The 23,129-nt window shown below is 36.4% G+C and overlaps 1 protein-coding gene across 2 annotated transcripts in view; it reads left to right on the top strand.

Moving 5' to 3' along the window:
• Positions 1-23,129, top strand: part of ACTR2 (actin related protein 2) — a 37,511-nt gene that overhangs the window by 6,304 nt on the left and 8,078 nt on the right. Inside the window, exons 2-8 of one of the 2 annotated variants that reach the window (XM_044918532.1) lie at positions 726-836; positions 2,839-2,853; positions 6,237-6,452; positions 9,997-10,069; positions 13,614-13,750; positions 16,178-16,327; positions 20,656-20,801. In XM_044918532.1, coding sequence (XP_044774467.1) covers positions 726-836; positions 2,839-2,853; positions 6,237-6,452; positions 9,997-10,069; positions 13,614-13,750; positions 16,178-16,327; positions 20,656-20,801 — 848 coding nt within the window. The remainder of the gene's footprint in view (positions 1-725; positions 837-2,838; positions 2,854-6,236; positions 6,453-9,996; positions 10,070-13,613; positions 13,751-16,177; positions 16,328-20,655; positions 20,802-23,129) is intronic. The other variant, XM_021699048.2, reaches the window with a different exon arrangement.

Genomic DNA, 23,129 nt, shown 5'->3' with positions numbered 1-23,129 from the left:
ATGACCTGAGCCGAAGGCAGTCGCTTAACCAACTGAGCCACCCAGGCACCCCTCAGTTTCTTACAAAGTATTTTCAGAGTCAGTGTTATGCCCTCACTGGAGAACTACACTATCCAAATATAAAATTCTGGTTACCTGGTATTACTAAATACATATATCTAAATAGAAAAGTGTAAACAGTCAAAAATGCCCAAAATGGTTTTTTTAACGTGATGCTAGTCCAGATGCCATTTTCTCCCCCGCTTTGGTTAAATGTTGCTTAAGTGAATTGCCAGAGATAAATGAAAGCCTGCTTTAGAATTGAAGCATTAGTTCTGTTCAGTTTCTAACATTTCTCTTTGTAAAAAATTCTTAGCATTTGTTGAGTGAATCTGTCCATTTCTCACTTGTGTGACCACTGTGTGCTAAGATCTTTTTGAGGCATTTGGACTCCACCATGAACTGCTCAGCTTAAGCTTCCTGCTTTCCTGAGACATTCCCTGTAGTGGGGAGACTTGTGCACTAAATAAGCAGTTAACTGGTAAATAAACATGAACTCTTAAGTAGTCAATGCCATAAAGGAAATAAAAGGAGGATAAGATAGATTGGGTAACTACTTCAGATAATTTGAAAGCACCAAAAGTTTAAAATATTGTATAAATGCAAAGTGGTATTTTCCAGATGCTGTTTTTAAATGGACATGGTAAATACCTTGACACTGACCCACTTTTACTGTTCTCTTCCAGTTTGTGAAGTGTGGATATGCAGGCTCTAACTTTCCAGAACACATCTTCCCAGCTTTGGTTGGAAGACCTATTATCAGATCAACCACCAAAGTGGGAAACATTGAAATCAAGGTAATATTTTATTTATTGATAAATGAGGATCAAAACTTGTGGGGTGTTCTTTGAATTAAGTAGTTTTAAGATCTGATACCATGAAGAGCAAAGAGGCAGAATATCTTATATTTTTAATTTATATCAACACTTGAAGACACAAAAACTGAAATGCCATTACTCTCTGAATGGAGTAAAACTCTTATTAATATTTTTATATTGATGTGAATATTGTATTAGAGACTTAAAGCCCTTATTACATATAATGTTTAAAAGAAATAAGCCTGATACTTTTATGTCTTTCAGTTCCATATATTTTTCATTATATGTTAGTGTCTATTTGGGACCTAAGACTTTTCCTTCCTTCTCATGCCCTGATCGTCCTACTTTTAATGTAACTAGTCAGGAAAACACAGGCTATAAATCTTATTGGTTCCTTTTTTCACTAATATAGTAACTGATTTCCATAATGTACAGGAAGAAGCAGTGCAAGTCTTGAGTTGGCTTTGCATTATTTATCTTACTGTAAGGAGAGAGGAGGAAGGTTGTCATTGCCTACTCACTGTACTTAACATGAGAGACTGGACATTAAGGATGACAGATTTTTCTCCGTATTAAAGGAATTAGAAATCAAGTGGGAATTACAATATTTTAAAAGAAAAAAATAGAATAATCAAAAGGACAGTGGTCACCAGTTGACTTAAATTCTTAAGGTGGCCTAGGGATCAGATTATTAAAAATGCAGTCAAATGGAGGGGCCCTTTTATTGAATTATTTGTGAACAAGCTAGCATTGTTGGTCCTATCTGGATAGTCTTTGGCAGAACTTCAGTTAGATTATGAGTCATTTGAAATACGAGTTAAGTGTACCTCTTTGGGATATTTGTTTGAGATATCTAGGAAGGTAGTAATAGCTAGGAGATATTTGCTACTTGGTAGCTCTCTGCTCTTGGTACTAGAGAATTGAGTTACACAATGAATACAAATGCCAACTGAAACTGAGGTTCTGGGTTAAATTTTTAAAGACTTAAGGTAGTGAATGATTCTGGCCTCTGTTTTGTTATTTTATAATCAAATGGGACATTCGGTATGATAATTTTTTTTTCAAGGTCTTTTGGGAAATTTTGGGGATACCTTATTCTCTTTTTGTGAATGCCTTTCATTCTGATTGAATTTAATCTTAAATGAACGACTTAAAATTTAGCCGATACTTGTGATAAGGACAGTCACACTTTTTAGTCAGTATCAGGCTTTTAAAGAATGTCTCTTTTTTATATACTTTATGGATAATAACATTTTTGAGGTGTACAGATACATCATATATAACCATTTTATTCCCTAACATGGCACAAATGATTACATATCTTTTCACTCCCACTTTCTTGCTTTTTAAGGCCAGGTGATGGAAATGAAACTAGTCTATATCCTAAGACATTTTTGCTAAGGAATTCCCCAGTAGCATTTGCTTGTATGGTTTGTCATTCTGTGTTCTGTTGGCTCAGTTCTGTTCAATCTGCTCAATCTTTTAAGTCTCTCTAGTTAATTTGTTCTTCCAGTAGAAAATAGTAAAAGAAATCTGTGTCAAATTTAACTTGACTACTAGAGCTTAGAAAAAAACCACTCTAAACTCACCCTCTACCTACTCAGCTAGACCTTTTCTGTTATTTAATTTCCTTAATTAAGGTTCTTAAATTCAGTAATGAATTAAAGAAACTTGACTTTTTGGAATTCCTATGCCTAGTGGATTGACTTATACTTCTGTGTTTTGTTAGCTGAAATGTGATAGACTAAAAACTGGAAATTTAAATTGTTTAATGAGTTAATTTTCATTCAGGAGTAATAACTGTCCATGTTAATTTGGCCCTAATTATTAACTCCGTAAAATATAGTACTGCATCTGACCTCTACCTAATTTGTCTCTATTGCTTGTATGTTTAAAAATTTCAGTGAGGATTTTATTTAGGCCTTTTCTGACTCTTACTTCTACCTTCTCTTTCTTCACCTTTCTTGACCCGTTGAAGTAGAATAACAAAAAGATGGTAAGTGAGGTTACACACATGCTCTCTGTTTGTTTTCCACTTTTGCTTGATGGAACAGTAGTTGTTGTTTTGTGTCCCTGTAGTATTGGGGAGGGGGGCAATTCCATATTTTAATTTTAAGTACTTTGATTTTTAACCTTTTTCATTGCTTCAATTTGGTAGCAACTAATTAAGTCCTATACTTTCCTGATTGCATACAATGGACCAGACCAGAACTAATTACTAACACAGTTTTGAATTGTTTTCCTTGTGTTTCTTGTAGATGAATGTTATAATTAAAATGGAATGTGGTGTGCATAATATTAGAAACCAAGTAGCTTTATTTAGAATATGTGTGATCCAGAGAATTGGGGTGAAGTTGTTACATTTGGACAAATCAGTTTTATTGATCAATGTTAAATTGAACATTACCTATCATAGTCTGTAGGTATTTGCATCCAGTTGGGTAGCAAATGTGTAATAAACTGAGTAAAACTTTAATATGCCAATAACTATAGATAGTAAAAAAAGAGGAAAAGAGATTGACTTGTTTCCTTTACCATTTTTATTGATGAGCAGATTTTTACAACATTATCTGAGGATAAATAAGAAAAATGTGAAAGTCTTATAAGACTTTTCCATAAACAGCAGATCTTCCCCCTAAATAAATACCATTGTGTGGCCCCTTTTTCTTTTGAACTAAAGTGCGGGGCACATCCCAGACAATTCACTCTTCTTTATATTTTTCTGTGACAGTCCTTAAGTGCTTCAATAGTAGGTATTTTCAGGTTTGTGTGTTTTTGATACTATTTATAAGCAGTTTTGACAAAGATGAGGCATTTCTAGTGATTTATATTTTAACTAGTAACAGTGTCTTTGTGGAGTTTTCTTTTGGATAAATGAAAACATTTAAATCTGGAAATTCCTGTATTTATACTAAATAAAAGATCATGCATTAGTCTTAAAATCTTAAGGAGATTGAGTGTATACTTTCAGAGAACAGTGTAGGCTTTATTAACAAACTTTTTTAATGGAATTTCCTTCTTAGGGATTTAATTGTGGTTTTAAAGTATGTTCACTCTGTTTTCCAATTTGAGGTGACATTGTTCAGAATAATTCTTGGCAAATATCTACACTGCCTGCTTTTCATAAAAGATAAATGCCTTTGAAAGAGCATCTCAGACAGTTACTGTGATTTCTCATTCTATTAGGTACCAGGTGGTAGTTCAGGCTTAAAGTCCAGGGATGAGGTGGGTGGTAAAAATCTAAGGTTCTGAGGTATGAGGGCAAGTTACATAAAGCTCTTGGCATTTGTAGTTTTGGGAAGTTGAAATGTTCTAGGACGATTATATGTTTTATGATTTTTTAAATTAAAATTTTAGGTACAAATTTTTTAATTAGGTGCTGAAGCTACTTGAGAATATTTGCACTAATTTCATAGGTTAATACCTGTTTTCCATTTTAACTGTCCTTCCTCTTTGTTCAGAGGGATTGTAAAATATTCAGTGCCAGATGTTTCTTTCAGTTTATTCTTTATAGTATGAATGCTCTCGAAGTAGATAGATGAGGCTTTTATTTTGAGTTGGTATTGGGTCAGACATATGTAAGTCCCTATTCTTGCATGGAAATAAAAGTAAATATTCTGATGAAATTAGATCAGACTTACTGTAAATTTGATGAACTATAGTTGTGAATGTATATTGATTATATAAGCCATCTAATTATCTAATTTATTAACTTTGTACAACACATAGAATGATACATTCTAGAGGAAAGTAAGTAACAAAATTGTGTTTTGTATTTGTTAATGGTTAAAAGTAATGTATGTTCTTATAGGTATAGATTCCCCCCTAACTTTTTATTAAATGTTTAGAACGTATAGCAAAGAACGAATTTTACAGTGAAACCCATACACCCATCACCTAGATTCTGACATTAATATTTACTCTACTGACATATTACATATTTATTTATTCATCCCTCCATTAATCTATCTCGTTTTTTGGTGTATTTCAAAGTATCAATGTACTTCTCCTAAAGTAATTCAACATATGCATGTCATTGACTAGAATTCACAGATGCAGGTTTTTAATTTTCCATTTTCCTATCAGATGATTTTAAACAGTTAATATTTAAGAAATTTGAATATTTAAGTTATGATAAATTAACTTTATAAGAAATTAGTTGCAACAGAGAAGTTTTCGTGAACGTTTCTGGCATCTGCTTTAACTTTGTTTTTCCTTTTTGTTGTTGCTTTCAGTGGATTTTCCAGAAATCTTTTTTTGAGCCCTCACCCTGGTTTACCTCTGATCTTTTTTTAAATTGTTATTTTTAAAAGTTTTAAACTCATATATATTTAAACCTTATTTTGAGACATTTTATGTTAATGTTCTCATTTCCTCATGTTTTAGATTTATGGTATTATAGCAAACAGTAGCTATTTCTGATAGCTTTTTTAAGTTGAATTTATCAGTATATGTAGAAATCAGGATTATTTAATATCTTGACTAGCTGACTTTTAAAATAAGCTTAAATTCTGTGACATCATTAGCCTTATTATACATACAAAATTTGACTTTTCAAATGTGGGTCATCTTAAGTATGCTCTCCTTGGAGACAAGACTTGTGAGTACTCTGCTTCTTGTGTGCTAGCATAGTTTTCCAGTATTATACTTTAAGGTTGGAAATGTTGCTCATGAGCTAATTTTTAAAAATTGTTTCCCTGTGTTTTAATTTTTGATATCTCTACAAATTTCCATTGATCTTGGTGAGGCATATATAGAGACTTCATTTCAATTCTGAGGCATGTGCAGGTAGAGATTTGTGAAATTTGCAAGTTATGTGATGCATATCTGCATTATTACAATATAATAAAGAATCATTTAATTTTTAACTTCTTTCATTATGCTTTGTAGTACATTAAGACGTATCATTTACACTTACCATTTCAATATTTAGTACAAAGAACTGTGCTGCATGCATTGAGCATTTTTCTACAAGATTTTTTCCCTGATGTGCTATTTCACATATCACAGGCCTTATTTTTTGAACATTTGAGCAAAAGAAACAGATGAAACCTCATACAAAACCCTCCAAAATATGAAAATGTGGGGTTTATTTGTGCTAATGCTCTTCTTTTGGAAACATTTGTATTAAAGGTAAGGTCCATTTATTGATTTAACCCACGTTGTACATAAGAATTTTTATTATTCATGATTAAACTTTCCAAAGCATTGTTCTTGAAAGAAAAGATTTTTTAAACTTGTGGAATGAAGAACTTTATCTGAAAGTGCCAGAAAAATTTAAATTATTCCCAAGTTTTCCAAAATATCATGAGAATGTAATTTTCTGAAGATATTTTATGCAAAAATTTGGCCTAAAGCCTTGATATTATAATTTTCTAGGATCTTATGGTCGGTGATGAAGCAAGTGAATTACGCTCAATGTTAGAAGTTAACTACCCTATGGAAAATGGCATAGTACGAAATTGGGATGACATGAAACACCTGTGGGATTATACATTTGGACCAGAGAAACTTAACATAGATACCAGAAATTGTAAAATCTTACTCACAGAACCTCCCATGAACCCAACCAAAAACAGAGAGAAGATCGTAGAGGTAAGTGTTTAAATGGGATGTGTATGTATGTGTTTCTGTGATGAGACATTATAGCAGATGTTCTTTCTTTTACCACTGTTAAGGATAAAAGGAATGAAAATAATTGTTCCCCCCCCATCCTATTTACTGAGCACCTAACTAGTCATTATTTCTAAATAGGCTATATCAGTAAACAAAACCAAGTCCTGCTGCCATGGAACTTATTTTTCTGGCAGGTGACACCCACCCCCCACCCCCACCCCACCCCTGCCACCCACAAAGTGAGTTAATTGAATGGTTTGTTAGAAGATAATAGATGCTAAAGAGGGGAAAAGAGCAGGTTAAGGGGGGTGAAGGGGTTATGTTTTTCATAGGGTGTGAGAGTAGGCTTCTGAGAGAAGGTGATATTTAAAGAATAAGGGACTCAGCCAGGATATGTGGGGGAAAAGCATTCCAGACAAAGGAAGTAGCTAGGCAGTGTGAAGGTCTTAAAATGGGAACAAGCCTGGTGTATTAGAGAGTCAGCAAGGAAGCCAGTACAGGAGAGCAACAGGGGATGAGGTCAGGGAAATAATAGGACAGGATGATCTAGGGCCTTGCAGGCCCTTAAAGAGAATTGTTCTTTTACTCTGAGCGAAATGTCCCTTCTGTGTTAGGGACATGCTCCAGTTCAGGTTTCTGTGGCCGCTGTGTTGTGAGTAGACCATAAGGAGGCAAGGGTGGAAGAGAGACCAGTTTGAAGACTTTCAATTAGGCAAAAGATGATGATGGTTAGGATTAGGGGTAATAGCAGCAGAAGTAAAGAGAAGTGGCCAGACTGAATCTGTTTTGAAGGTAGGGTCAAAGCATTTTGTAATGCATTAAATATGGGTAACAGAGGGGAGAGTCAGGGATGACTCCAAAGGTTGTGGCTTGGGCACCTGGAGGATGACATTACCATCAACTGAGATGGGGAAAAGACTGAGATAAGTAGAACAGGATTTGAGGGGAGTGGATCAGGAGTTCAGTTTTGGACATGGTAGGCCCTCATTAGACATCCAGTCAAAAATGTCAGGGAGATAGAGGTGTCCCTCACTTTTCAAAAGTTCATGTTAATGCCACTTCACTTTTACCAAAGATCTACATTAGTACCTGTTTTCACTAACTGAAAGAAGCCCGAAGAGGATTTTCACCTGTATGAATAAAGGGGGGAAGCGAAAATTGCATTCAGCATTTGTTTTGCAGCGAGCTAATGTTAGAGGCTGCGTGCACCCAGACCAGCAAGAGTGGCCCCGCCAAACTCGTACCCCGGAACTACACTCAGCATCAAGGCGCCATAGCTTTGAACTGTGTGAGCATCGGTGCTTTATCTCGTTTTTATTTTGTGCATCCATTAGCAAGATGTGTCCAAGAAAAGCCTAAGAGAGGTTATTTTTGGGGTTTGGGAACACTGAGTTTTCCATATAAACTAATGGTAACTGCTTCTTTGATTTACAACATTTGAGCTTTACCTAAGATTTCCATATGAATGCTCTACTTTTCAGATAGCAGGGAAACCTGTAAAAGATCAAGTTCAGGAGAAAAGTCTGAGGCTGGAGATAGAAACTTGGGAGTCATCAGGATATAGATAATCAGTTCACCAGGAAAATGGGAGCAGGCAGTGGTGAGAAGGCCAAGGACCAGGGAGGTGGGAGTTAGCGAGAGGAGCTTGAAGGGCTCTAAGGGAAGCAGGTACGGAGAGCAAGAAGTCTGCCTTCTTCATAGTTTAGATAAGTAACTTTTCAAGGTTCTCGTTCATTATATTTTGTTTTATATGAGGTAGGAACTGTATGTCTTTGTCTCTTGTTGTATATGAGGTAAAAACTTAGAATAATTTTTTCTGTCTTAGTAGCTTTGCAGATACTACTTAACGTAAATAATTCTGTTTTACTCTATGACCATATTTAGGTGTTGGTGGAAATTTTGGAAGGATTTTAGAAAAGATTGTTGCTAGACAGTATTTTTTAATTCTGGATTAAAACTTAAGTTTTATGTTAAGTGTTTTAAAAATTTAAGATCCTGGTTTTAGTTACAAAATCCATGTCATTCCTTATGGCTTATATCTTAACTATTTCCTGCTCCAGAGCAGCCCTAGAGCTGTGAAACATGGCCCTTGTTATATTAGTTCATATTTTAGTTGCAATTTATTCTTTCTAAATGACTTATAACTACTAATACTTTGTGATGGGTAAGTAGTCATCTGTAATGGTATTTATTTTTAGCAGTGCATTGTAAAATCAGAGTAGAGGTACTTTTGTATTAAACCAAAAGGTTCCTCCTACACGTGGAAACCTCTTTAGGAAAGCAACACAATGTCAGAATGAAAACCAAGTTTCCTTTCAGATGAAAAGTTAGGGAGATGACATTATACCTGGGTGCCTCTTCCACTAGCCAGCTATTTGACTAGGACATGTATTTTTTTTTTTTTTTAATCTGCTAGAATGACAAGAATTGTTCTCATGTGCTATACGGTCCCACCTTATTTTAATACTCTTTTTTACGTGCGGGTGCAAATTTGGCTGTGACTGATAATGCCCTACTTTAATCTCATCCAGAAAGTTGATTTAGTACTACTGTTACTTTCTAATTATCTTACAAATAAAAACAAATTCTAATGGACTTTCAAGATGACAAACGCAAATACAGCTTCACTCTTCTGTTTTCTCCCCTGTGGAGGGGAAATAAAGGATGATGGAATAGAATACTGGGTAGAATATCTAGTTGCTTAATTGATGAATATGTGTTTCAGAGTAATAACATTTAAATCCTATGTAATTCTCATTGTGATCAGTTATGACATTTCTAGGTGTCTAGATTTACAGAGTAGTAGTCAGCCCTGCCAGTCAAGGAGTGCTCACTGTAGATGACAGAACAAGTCCTACAGGATGTTCCCAGCCCACCTGGACTACAGAGAAGGAGCATGGTTGTGAATAGGGAGGGCACAAGGAGACTCCTCCCTTCAGTGTAGCTCAGCTGGGAGCTGAGAGCAGCGCCACAGCTGGGGCTCAAGCTGGAAGGGTGGGCAGAACAGCTAGGCAGTTTCTCTATCTGCCAGCATTCAGGAATTACTGCACACATTTTTGTCTTCCTGCCCTGCTGGTTTACTACTTTCTTTCTTTCTTTCTTTTTTCTTTTTTTTAACTGTTGGAGGTAGAACTCCAGTCTTGGTGCAGGTTAGGGGAGAGGGGCCAGCAGTTAAGCAATTTCTGTAGTTTGTCCTTGAATTAAAAGATATTTTCATTAAGGGACATCATTAAGAAAGGCTTGTTCAAATGCAGAAATCTTTCTTCCACTTTAGCCATTAACTAAAACACTCAAAAATCTTTGCTTTGTAGCACTTACAAAATACTTGAGGACTCTATATATCCAAAAATCTCTTCCCTACGATAGAGGTCTGTGACAGCTGAGGAGAATGAAGGACTCTTTTAGGTCCCTTTTGATTCTATTTTGGCAACTAATCTACTCTGTGACCATCAAGAAAGCATAAAAATATTTACTATGTAACTTCTAAATACCAGCATTTCTTTCTTTCCTTTTGCATTTTCAGGTAATGTTTGAAACTTACCAGTTTTCTGGCGTGTATGTAGCTATCCAGGCAGTTCTGACTTTGTATGCTCAAGGTAGGTGAAACTTAACTTTTAGAATAATCAATTCAGCAGACATTAAGTCCATTTTATTTGAGTTTTCAATAGTTGGAAATCCCAGAAAAGCACAGTATTTATATATTTAATTAAATATTTTCAAATATTTATTCAAATATTTTCATAATTTCTAAAATTTGTAAAGTATCACATATATTTTTATTTCCTTCATTAAGCAATGAAGGACTTAAGGTAAAAAGAGAACTCAATTTTTAAGAAGTAGGAGGTTCCCGCTTAGACTATTTTAAAGTAAAAATTTTTTATGCAGTGAAGAATGAACATGGAATTTGTCCTTAGAATTGTCAGAGTTGGGGCACCTGGGTGGCTCAGTCGGTTAAGCATCTGCCTTTGGCTTAGGTCATGATCCCAGGGTCCTGGAATCAAGTCCTGCATTGGGCTCCGTGCTCAGCGGGGAGTCTGCTTCTCCCTCTGCCTGCCGCTCGCCCTGTTTGTGCTCTCTCCCTCGCTCACTGTCTCTCTCTCAAATAAATAAAATCTTAAAAAAAATTTTAAAAGAATTGGCAGAGTTAAAAAAAAAATACATAGAAGTCCAAAAAGGTTAGTATAAAATCACGCTTGTATACATAGTAGAGGAGAAGGTAGACATTTGGAAGTGCCTTCCTAACTTTTATGTTTTGTTGGTGCTGCCATTAGTAACTGCCTCCCTTTCTATTGAGAATAAAAATTGGCCGTGTGGGGAGAGCTCTTTCTATTCTGATTGTCTTATTAAGAGAATTTATGGGGCTGTCAGATATGTGCCACACAGCCTGTTAGGCACTTGAAATGTGAAGATTCCCTCAAAAAATTTAGAGTCTATTCGGGAAAAAGATACAGAAGCAGATAATTTTGACCCAGCATGGCAGAGAAGGTTTCTGAAGGAGGTGACACCTGAGCTAAGTCTTCAGCCTTAGTAGTTAGCTGTGTGTATGACATAGTACTTAGAAACCTCACTTTAATACTGTGGTGACCCATCTAATTCTAAACATGGATTAGTAAAAATCACCTTGTAAAAATATACATTGACTCATTAAATTGTCTTCAGTACTACGTATAGATACTTAGGAAATACCTGGGGGAACTAAATTTTCAAAGAAGCTTTGTTCATTCACCGAGTGGAATGTACCTTGTACTGTGTTTAGTGCAGAGGATATGGCAGTGAGTAAGCTAGACGTGGTCTTCTTGACCTTAAGGTGATTACATTCCAGCTGTGAATAATTTTCCTTTGAAGAAGGAATTAAAAATCACTTGTTACTTTGCAAGGAGTGTTTACCTGCACCGAGGTAATTTTATTTCATTTTTAGAAATTATTTTAGAAAATACTTTGGAAAAAATAGATATTAAAAGTTTTGAATCTAAGCTTTGAAACTGGTAATAATGATTTTGTTTAGGTGGTGAGGATGGACTGTTCTGTTGAAGTGAATTTTTGTTTAAATTGTATTTGAATAAAACTGACCTTAATGGATTTTTCTAGCAGTGTTCATACATTTATTTTCATCCAGTGAGAAGATACCCTCTTTTAATTCCCGATATTTAGTCATTTTTTGTTTAACTGTTGAATCTTTAATTTTGAGAAATGATAGTCCAGTAAAGATCTAAAGAACTCTGACCCACCGTAAAATTCTCCTTCTAAACAAGGTGGCTAGGGCTAGGTAGGAAGTTAGTTAGTTAAAGGTAGGAAGAAGCATTCGGAGCCATGGAAGGGTTGTGAATAGGAGAAGTGACAACGGTGAGTTAGGAAGCTATGTTTGCCTGCATGCCACAGACAGAATTGAAGGGAATAACTGGAATTAGGGAATCTGGAGGTTGGAGTTGTCAGGAAAGGTGTAAATGGAAAGGTATGAATTCGATTGAATCTTAAAGAATCCATAGGAATCGAAGTGGAAAGAATGGATACTCCAGTGACAAAATGGTATGGCACTGGAAATGGGTCAGATGTGTACAGGGAAAGGCTAGTCTGTAACCTGGTGGGAGTGGGAGAAAATAAGCTGCAGTTGGATGGGAAGGCCTGTTTGGAAAATAAAATGTCGATCCCGGCTTCAGTTGGTATTACTGGGAGTGTTTTTGAATTAATGATGTGGATTCCTCTTTTTTTGCAATGAAATGTTTCTTGTTGAAAGGAATGCAGCATTAAAAGGCAGTAAATGATTTTTATGAAGCTTTTTATGAAGATTTATATACACCATCAATCATGGAAAGACATGTCAGCTTCAAAAAGAGGTAGATTGAATAAATGTATCAAAGATAAATCATGATGATGAAATACTGTAGTGCATTCAAGTTTGTATTAAGAAAGGGAGAGAGCCTATTCAGGGATGTGAAAATGATAAAATAATGGTTAAGAAAGTTACAGACATTGCGTATTCTATAAGGTTAAAAAATTTTTTTGGTTAAAACATTAGACTTGGGGGCTGGGAGGGATGGGGTGGCTGGGTGATAGACACTGGGGAGGGTACGTGCTATGGTGAGCGCTGTGAATTGTGTAAGACTGATGAATCACAGATCTGTACCTCTGGAACAAATAATACATTATATGTTAAAAAAAAAAGATAGGAGGAGAAGAATGGGGGTGGAAATAGGAGGGGGAGACAAACCATGAGAGATGATGGACTCTGAAAAACAAACAGGGTTCTAGAGGGGAGGGGGTGGGGGGATGGGTTAGCCTGGTGACGGGTGTTAAGAGGGCCGGTTCTGCGTGGAGCACTGGGTGTTACATGCAAACAATGAATCATGGAACACTACGTCAAGAACTAATGATGTAATGTATGGTGATTAACATAATAATAAAAAAACATTATTAGACTATTAACTGTTACAAAATTTGAGTTCGAAAAAGTTTTGTTTTAATTAACCCTAGTGCAGAAGGTAACTTTTGCAGTCATTTGTACTTTAAATAGTATGTATGGGAAACAAGGCAGCTGCTTTGCTGTTCTTTTATTATAAGGTGTAACTGATACTGTTTTTCTGGTTTCTGGTGAATAATTGACGTGATTAATTGTTCTCAAATTTCCAGCTATCTAGTATCAATAGGAATTTTTCCAAACCCAGTTTTGAATATATATTATATGACAAAAATAATAAGTACATTATTTCAACAGGTTCACTATCAACTTGTGTAGTTTTTATCTCTCACAATGATTTTCCTAAAAGTTACCATGATGCTTTAGAAAATTTTACTTCAAGGGAATTCAGGGATCAAGATTAAATTGGAAAGAAAAATAAAGAATTGTACTGAGCTTTAAGAACATGTTGTGTCTTTCAGTCCTAGGTCTCAGTCTGTTTCTTCTCATCTCCTGGGATAGCACACAGTTAGACTAAAAGTCTCACAAGAGACATGTGTGAGAACACTCACTTTAGTGTCTAGATGTTAGAACTGCAAAATAATGAATAATAAAGAAATGCTGGCTTCTAGACCATTCTGGGTGGTGAAGTTTGTAGTTTGGCTTCTGTATGAATTTTTTGAAATTTGCTGGCTCTGATTTTTCTGATTTGGTTTTTTATTTAAAACCTCATGGTTCTCACACAGGTTTATTGACTGGAGTAGTGGTGGACTCTGGAGATGGTGTAACTCACATTTGTCCAGTGTATGAAGGCTTTTCTCTCCCTCACCTTACCAGGAGACTGGATATTGCTGGAAGGGATATTACCAGGTATCTTATCAAGGTAAGCAAAAGAAGGTATCATAGAAGTTAGCTTTTGTAATTTGTATTTACTAACTTAACATATTTGAATATATCCTCTCAGGATCATAGCAGATCTTCTGCACCACTAGGGGAATGTCCCGTTTACCCCATTATTCATGTAAAAGTCCATGTAAGATTTTTATACATGCTCTCTAATATAGTAATGAGAATAGAATACATCATTACATAATTATGTTTGCTATTCCTGAGGACTTGGTAGTGAGATAGAAGAGACCTTAAAACTTTTTGAACAATAGAGGCAGCCTTTTCTGCCATAAAACTCTTTTTTGAGGGGTGCGTGGGTGGCTCAGTCAATTAAGTGTCTGCCTTGGACTCAGGTCAGTCTCAGGGTCCTGCGATGGAGCACCACGTCAGGCTCGCTCCTCAGCGGGAAGTCTGCTTCTCCCTCTCCCTCTGCCCCCACTCCCCACCCCCAAGCCCCCCATTCATGCTCACTCTCTCTCTCAAATAAATGAATCTTTAAAAAAACCAAACAATACTCTGGTTTCTCTTCAGATCGTATAAATCTTTTGCCTTTTACTAAAAAAGCCAAACAAACAGGGCCCAGTTGTACCGGACTTCAATATTTAGTAGTTTTCATGGAATAGATCCAGTTTTTAGTGTTTACTATATATTAAAGTTTACTTTAATTAGTTATAATTTTATAACTTTACTGTAATTAGTTATAATTTTCTTTAAAACATTGCCGGAGAGGGCGCCTGGGTGGCTCAGATGGTTAAGCGTCTGCCTTCGGCTCAGGTCATGATTCCAGGGTCCTGGGATCGAGTCCCGCATCGGGCTCCCTGCTCCGTGGGAAGCCTGCTTCTCCCTCTGCCTCTCTCTCTCTCTCTCTATCTCTCATGAATAAATAATTAAAATCTTGAAAAAATAAAAAAATTAAAACATTGCCGGAGAAAGTATATAAGGCTGTTAATTAGAGGCATGTGTATTTTTTTAATATTGAAAAAAATAGTTTAGACTAGTCAGTCAATTCTCTCCAGGTCACTGGTTCTCAACCAGGGGTGATGCTGCCGCCCCTCCCCCCCCCGCCTGCCCCCCGACCAGCCAGGGACATTTTGCAATGTCTGGAGACATGTTTTGGTTGTTCCAGCTATGCAGGAATGCTACTAAACATCCTATAGTGAACAAGGCAGCCCGCACGACAAAGAATTGTTAAGGTCCACTATATCATTAGTGCCACTGTTGAGAAACTATTCTAGGGTAGTATCAGTGCAGTAAAACGGGGTTGTCTGTCTCTATCTTGACACTGAGTTCCTTTCTTCTCATTTAGAGTAATAATGAGATTAAGCTAGTGAGAACTATAATACTGTCATTCCAGGCCAAAATTCTGTCTGAGGAATGTCCGAGGGTTTTCTCACAAGGATTAGGGGATTCATTTTTAAAGTTTTTATATGAAAAGTCCCAGCTTGGGGCGCCTGGGTGGCTCAGATGGTTAAGCGTCTGCCTTCGGCTCAGGTCATGATCTCAGGGTCCTGGGATCGAGTCCCGCATCGGGCTTCCTGCTCCATGGGAGCCTGTTTCTCCCTCTGCCTCTCTCTCTCTCTCTCTCTCTGTCTTTCATGAATAAATAAATAAAATCTTTTAAATAAAAAAAAAAAAAAGTCCCAGCTTGTTCGTGATGCATATTATGGGTTTTTTTTTTTTTTTCCCTGTTAACTGCTTGAATTCTCATCATTTATTTGATTGACAAATTCTCTTGCCCATCTACTATGTGTCAGACATAATACTAGAAGTTTGGGATAAAATTTTCTAAGATCTAGGGATATTTCATGAACATGGCATTGATTGAGCAAATGGCAGATTATAGGAGTCTAGTACTAAAATAATATTTATCAAAATATTTATTTTGATTATTTTGATTATTTATCAAAACTGTCTAAACATTAGTACTCCCAACAGTAATTTTTTTTTTTTTTAAGATTTTTTAATTTATTTGACAGAGAGAGACACAGTGAGAGAGGGAACACAAGCAGGGGGAGTGGGAGAGGGAGAAGCAGGCTCCCCACCGAGCAGGGAGCCTGATGTGGGGCTTGATCCTAGGACCTTGGGATCATGACCGGAGCCGAAGGCAGACGCTTAACGACTGAGCCACCCAGGTGCCACTCAAACAGTAATTTTTTTAAAACTAGCTTGGTTTTTTTTTTTTTTTAGCTTGTTTTACCCATTTATTATTCATGAACAGTTGATTCTTTCACTCTCTGTGAAACTGAACTATAAATCTTCTTATGGAAAGTACTGTTCCCATTTCTGAAATACTCAGTAAGACCTAAGGATCCACTGTCCGTTGCATTTGTTACTGACATTAGCTATTTAGTGAGCACTGATAGCTTGCCACAGTTGAACTCATTCAGATTAATTGTGACTTTACTGCTGTTTTTTGTACCAGCTGCTGCTATTGCGAGGATATGCCTTCAACCATTCTGCTGACTTTGAAACAGTTCGCATGATTAAAGAAAAATTGTGTTATGTGGGGTATAATATTGAGCAAGAGCAGAAGCTGGCCTTAGAAACCACAGTATTGGTTGAATCTTACACAGTAAGTATTTCCAGTACTTAATACATAGGGGGTTTTAAAATCGTGCACTATGATTATTGGTGTGTGCTTAAGTAGGTTTTCTTAGAATCAGTATTTTTGTTTTGAGTTGTTAGAGTATGTATATGTGTGACCTTAAATGTCTTTCTACAATAAGATTCTTTGGTTTAGTTATTTTAGGACACCATATAATGTGAAATAAGGCAAGAATCACAAATTGCTTTTCTACCTTAGGGTATAATTAGATAAGAGATGTTATTTTGAGATTCTCATATCTGAAATAGCGTTTTTCAACATGCGTTTTACAGAATATTATTTCTCTGAGATGTTATTAAGTAATTTCACAAAAATTAAAGTGGAGTTTACATTGTCCAGTAAGTTTGGGAGTCAGTTTCACTTTACTGAAGAACTTCTCAGAACCTTTGATGTGCTAATATGTGTATGCCTGTGGAAATATGGTAAACCGCCTGTTTCTCAACGTTTTTAGACTACAGGGTTCCAGCATTTCATGAGACTCATGTTCTGCCAAGCATACTTTGGAAGTGCTCATCCTGTATTATTGCTCTAATAATTCAGTAGGTGGCAGTCTTTTCTTGACTTTGTATTTTCTTAATGAGATGTTCAAAACAAACGTTAACTTGAAAGTGAAACGAATAAGACTGAGAACCCAGTTATAGGTTACACCAGGAGAGTTGAATCTACCTGAATTTTTAACGTATTGTTATCTGAAGTCAATTATATTCATCTTGGTATGAAGTACTTCCATATCTCATCTTTGATCTAGTTATTATTAAAATGAAATCAAGTAATAGGCAATAAAAGCAAGTATTGGCAATAAAAGCAAGTATTCTTAAACCATTTGATTCATGTAAGCTCTACATATCACAAATATGTATGAATTAGTCATTTTTTTTTTTTTAAAGATTTTATTTATTTATTTGACAGAGAGAGAGAGCGCGAGAGAGGGAACACAAGCAGAGGGGGAGTGGGAGAAGGAGAAGCAGGCTTCCTGCGGAGCAGGGAGCCCGATGCGGGGCTCGATCCCAGGACCCTGGGATCATGACCTGAGCTGAAGGCAGACGCCTAACGACTGAGCCATCCAGGCGCCCCTGAATTAGTCATTTTAAAAATAATTATTGGGGCACCTGGTGGCTCAGTCATTAAGCGTCTGCCTTCAGCTCAGGTCATGATCCCAGGGTCCTGGGATTGAGCTCCACATCGGGCTCCCTGCTCAGCGGGAAGCCTGCTTCTCCCTGTCCCACTCCCCCTGCTTGTGTTCCCTCTCTCGCTGTGTCTGTCAAATAAATAAAATCTTTAAAAAAAAAATTGTTAATTTTTATAAATTATATTGTTTTATTTTTAAGCAGTACTGATCCAAATAATTGACAAGCAACTTAATCTCCAGATTTGCCCTGGGGATTCTTTTCTGAAGCTTTTTTGATAGTTCCTCTAGATTTGTAGTTTTTCGTCTACCTGACTTATTTGTAAGAAAATGGCATGAGACAAAAGATGAGGGAACTAGAAATATAAGACATGTTTTATTTAATTTCTCCCCTCCTTTCTCAAAGAATTTGAGGTGGGTTACAAAAATATATACAGATGACCCTTGGGGCGCTGACCCCCTATGCAGTGTATGACTTTTGACTCCCTCAAAACTTAACTACTAATAGCCTACTGTCATTGCCTTGCCAGTAACATAAACAGTTGACTGACAGATATTTTGTATATGTATTATATATATTATATACCATGTTCTTACAACAAAGGTAGGAAGAAAATGTTACTAAGAAAATCATAAGGAGGAGAAAATACATTTACAGTACTGTACTATATTTATTGAAAAAAATCCATGTGTCGATGGACCTGTGCAGTTTAAACCCACGTTGTTATAGGGTCAGCTGCACAACAAATAAAAAACAGTAGACTGATGAAACTAATGAGTAAATGAAGAGGGATAAGGGCCGACAAAGGATAGGATGAGATTTGGTACAAAAAAATGAGAGTCCTACAGTCATAACCAGGTAGGGTCTAGAGGTGGGTAGCTCCTAGGCTGGGTGGCCCCATGCCAACCAGCAGCCAGAGTGTGGAAAGAAACCACACCGTCAGAGAGGCTGAAGTATGAGCTACAGAGGTTTTGCCAATAACTGTGTACTGTGTAAAGTTTTTCCAGATATTTTGGGTGATTCATGTGGTTTTAAACTCACCTGATGGGTGAATCTGTATCCTTGGGGGTTTTTTGTTTGTTTTTAATTTGATACAATTTACAAATTGTATCAATTTGAAAAATGTGCTTGCCTTTGCTCCTATCTGTAAACATGATGGAGTAAATGTTTTAAAAAAAAACTTGCTTTGTGGTACTTTGTCATACTGGAAAGTCACTTTTTGGAATCCAAATACTATTACAGTAATCATATTATTATAAATATACTGTTAGAAATGTTAATGTAAAACTAATTCTGGTATCTCCTATGGAAATGGGTCAAATGCCAGCATACACAAGCATGCTTATAATTTAGGTCAGTCCAATGAGTTGTGAGGTGGTTGTAAGAGGGTGGGGCATCTGGGTGGCTCAGTTAAGCATCTGCCTTCAGCTCAGGTCATTATCTCAGGGTCCTAGGATCAAGCCCCAAGTTGGGCTCCCAGCTCAGCGGGGAGTCCATTTCTCCCTCTCCCTCTGCCCCTCCCTCCCGCTCGTATGCGCACTCTCTCTCTCTCTCTCCTTCTCTCAAATAAAGGAAATCTGTTAAAAAAAAAAAAAAAGGGGGGGGGAGTGTTTGGGGGGCGCCTAGCTGGCTCAGTCGGTGGAGCATCCAACTCTTAATCTCGGGGTCATGAGTTCAAACCCCATGTTGGGCATAGAGCCTACTTCAAAAAATTAAAATTAAAAAATAAGTAGAGGGAGTTTTTACTTAACATTTCTCATTTAATTAAATATAAACATGATGTAACTTAAGAGTTTTCTGCATGCAGAAAAGTGGCTCAGTAGGTTAAGCATTCGACTCTTGATTTCAGCTTGGGTCATGATCTCATGGCCGTGAGATTGAGCCACGCATCAAGCCCTGTGTTGGGCTGCATGCTGGGCATGGAGACTTGGCCAAGATTCTCTCCCTCTCCCTCTGCCCCCCCCCCCTCCCCCACATGTGTGTGCATGGGCTCTCTCTCTTTCTCTCTGTCTTAAAAAAAAAAATCTTGCTTAAGTTAAAATTTTTTTTATCCATTATTTAAAATTCAGTAGGGTCTAGAGGGGAGCCTGGCTGGCTCAGTCCGTAGAGCATGTGACTCTTGGTCTTGTGATGGGTTGTGAGTTCGAGCCCCACTTTGGGTATAGAGATTACTTAAAATCTTTTAAAAAAATTTTTAATAGGGTCTAGTAAGTAGGATACAATAGAATTGCTTAATAGAAAGTAGTCTTGGGCACCTGGGTGGCTCAGTTGGTTAAGCGACTGCCTTCGGCTCAGGTCATGATCCTGGAGTCCCGGGATCGAGTCCCGCATCGGGCTCCCTGCTCAGCAGGGAGTCTGCTTCTCCCTCTGACCCTCCCCCCTCTCATACTCTCTCTCTCTAGCTCATTCTTTCTCTCAAATAAATAAATAAAATCTTTAAAAAAAAAATTAAAAAAATAAATGAATAAATAAAAAGTAGTCTTAAAAAAAAGTAATTTAGATCCATGTTTCTTTTTTTAAAAATGTTGTTATTGTTATGTTAATCACCATACATTACATGATTAGTTTTTGATAGATCAGTGTTTCTTAAACTTTTTTGATCATAAAACATTTTTTGGATTAAATGATTTGACAGAAGTTTTACACATGATATAAAGTGTTTTGATGGCAAAATAGCAAAGTTTCACAGTGTAATTATTTGGTAAAAGAAATTATTTAAAAATTTTAACTGAATGTGTCTATGCTACATGGTAAAAATATCCATAAAATAAATCACAAATGTGTTAAAATAGAGAAGCAGCATTGACACCAGCAGTAATCCAAATGCAGTGGTTTATTAATGCTTCCTTTTTATGCTTAGCTGCACATAGCGATGGAACATAACGCACTCATGCATTGGTGATTTTTCCAAGAAATTCCTGATGTGTTGGAGCATGGCATGATGGCATGTTCTGCGTTTAAAAACAAAACAGCATGATAATAACGACTATCTAAACGTATTTTATTTTACTTTTTTTTCCTTTTCAAAAATTTATTTTAGGAGAAACGTGTTGCTGATGATGATTTTGATTATTGAACAGATGTGTTTAAAGTACCAGTGTTCTAGAGAACACTGGGAATTTTTTTTAATGTTTTGCTGACTAATACCTGGTTATTCTTGGTTCCTAGCTCCCAGATGGCCGCATTATCAAAGTTGGGGGAGAGAGATTTGAAGCACCAGAAGCTTTATTTCAGCCTCATTTGATCAATGTTGAGGGAGTAGGTGTTGCTGAATTGCTTTTTAACACAATCCAGGCAGCGGACATTGATACCAGGTACATCATAAATGATGGTTTCAAAGTTATTTAACAATAGATGGAGTATGTATAATTAAAATGACCAAGTTGTCTATTACCTCACTCATGGTTTTGAACAGATGAGGCAAACGAATTTTTTGAGGGTGGCACTGGATGTTGAATATATATCATTGTGTCTCAGAAACCACCTTAAATTTTTTTTTAATAATTCAAAACTTAAAAATTTCAAGAATAATACAGAGAACTCATGTATACTCTTTACTCAGTTTTGCATTCTACTAAGCTTAACGTTTTGCAAGTTTATCATTCTCCCTCTCTCTTTTCTTGAGCCATTTGAGAGTATGGTGAACACATAAGTCCTCTTTTACTCAATATTTGCTTTGTATTTCCTGAGAACAGAGGTATTCTCTTATATAGCCACAGTGCGATTATTGAGCTCAGGAGATTGATTACTGATCTGCTGTTATCTGCCATCCATTTTTCAGTTTCATCTACTGTCCCAATACTGTCCTTTATACAGTTTTTCTTTTCCCCAGGAGATTATCAAGTCTGAGATCACACAGCGTATGTAGTTGTCATGTCTCTTAGCTTTTATCTGTTAACAATTCTTTAGTCTTTCATGACAGCAACATCTTTTTAGAGAACAAGCCAGTTATCTTAGAGAATTTTTCTCAACTTGAGTTTGAATAATTTTCTCATGATTAGATTCAGGTTATACATTTGGGGCTGGAATACTACTTAAGTGATGTGTCCTTCTCATGGTGTCCCATCCAGAGATGAGATCTGTTTGTTTCTTGTTGGTGATGTTAGGATTAAGCTCTTAATGAAGTTTCCTGTTTGGTTTTTGTATTTTTCCTTTCTTAGTTTATAAGTGATTTGTGGGAAAATACTTTGAGACTCCTGTTCCTCATTAAACTCTGCCCTCCACCCCTTTTAGTATCTATTGATGATTCTTGCCTAAATCCATTTTTATTGTGGTTGCAAAAAGGTGATTTTCTAATTCTGTCATTCCTTCTATAGTTATTAATTGGCATTCCAGCATAAGGAAGTGCTCTTCCTTGTTTTGTTTGTTATCAGTGTGGACTCATGATTTTGTCCAGTGATTATAATTTATTACGGTCTTTATTTATTTTGATGTTCAAATTGTTCCTGATTTGGCCAGGGGAGCCCCTTCAAACACACCTCTGTGTCCTTGGACATGCTGTTATCTCTTTGGGCACATTCTGTTTTGTGGCACAGGATAGTCCTGGCTTATCTTTAATTTTGTAGGTAAAACATTACCATCTACTCAAAGCTACATAAAAAGCATACTTTGAAGTATTACTCTCCCAGCCCCTTGTTCTCCACCGTAGTCCTCCTCCCCCTTGTAGGTAAATGATCTCATTAGTTTCAGGTTTATCCTTTCTGTATTTCTTACTTGTTCTTACACAAAAGGTAGCTTAGTATAAATGCTTTTTTGCACTTCTTTCACTTAATATTATCCTGAACAATCCTGTACCACTTCCTACGGATTGTCCTCCTTTTTTCCAGTGTATACATATCATGGTTTATTAGGTGAATCTTGGTTATTTAGGTAGATTCCAATATTTTTGCAGATAAATAATGTTGCAATTAATAACCTTGTGCACACTATATTTTTGTACTCTTGGGCATGTATATTTTGAAAAAATTTCTAGAGGGAATTGTTGGGTCAAAGGGTATATAAATGCATGTAGTTTTGTTACTGCTCAGTTCCCCTCTGGAGGTTGGGACCCTTCTCCTTCCCACCAGTAATAGATGAGGGCACCTATGTCCCCACAGCTTGGTCACAGTTTGGCAACTTTTTAACTTTTATGCCAGTCGTCTGGTGAGTGAAATGAAATTTCACATTATCTCAATGTAGTTTTAATTTGTATTTTACTTAAGAGTGAAGTTGAACATGTTTTTCTATGTTTAGGGCTGTTTTTCTCTTTTTCTGGTGAATTATCTGTTCGTGGCTTTTGCTTCTTCTGTAGAATTTTTGTAATTTTCCCCCTCAAGTTTTTTAAAAGTTCTTTTTATATTATAGCTCTATGATAATCTACTGCAGATAGTTCTCCTGATTATCCATTTGTCTCTTGCTTATGGCGTTCTTTGACCATACAAAAATTTGTGTTTACTTAGTTATTAAATAAGTTTATAACCTTTTATTGCATCTAGAGTTTGAGTCATAGTTGAAAAGCCCTCCTGTACACTCAGGTTATGGAGGAATTCACTCAGAAGCATTTTGTAAAAAGCAAGTGTTTACTTACTTGTCTGTTTAACCCTGAATTAAATAACCACCAAACTAATTTTTGTGGGATGGCTGAGGAGCAGGATAATAATGGA

This window comes from Neomonachus schauinslandi, chromosome 10 (genome assembly GCF_002201575.2).
Source record: "Neomonachus schauinslandi chromosome 10, ASM220157v2, whole genome shotgun sequence".
Lineage (NCBI taxonomy): Eukaryota > Metazoa > Chordata > Mammalia > Carnivora > Phocidae > Neomonachus > Neomonachus schauinslandi.
Note: the sequence above shows the minus strand (reverse complement) of the source record. Positions and strands in the feature narration are given on the sequence as shown.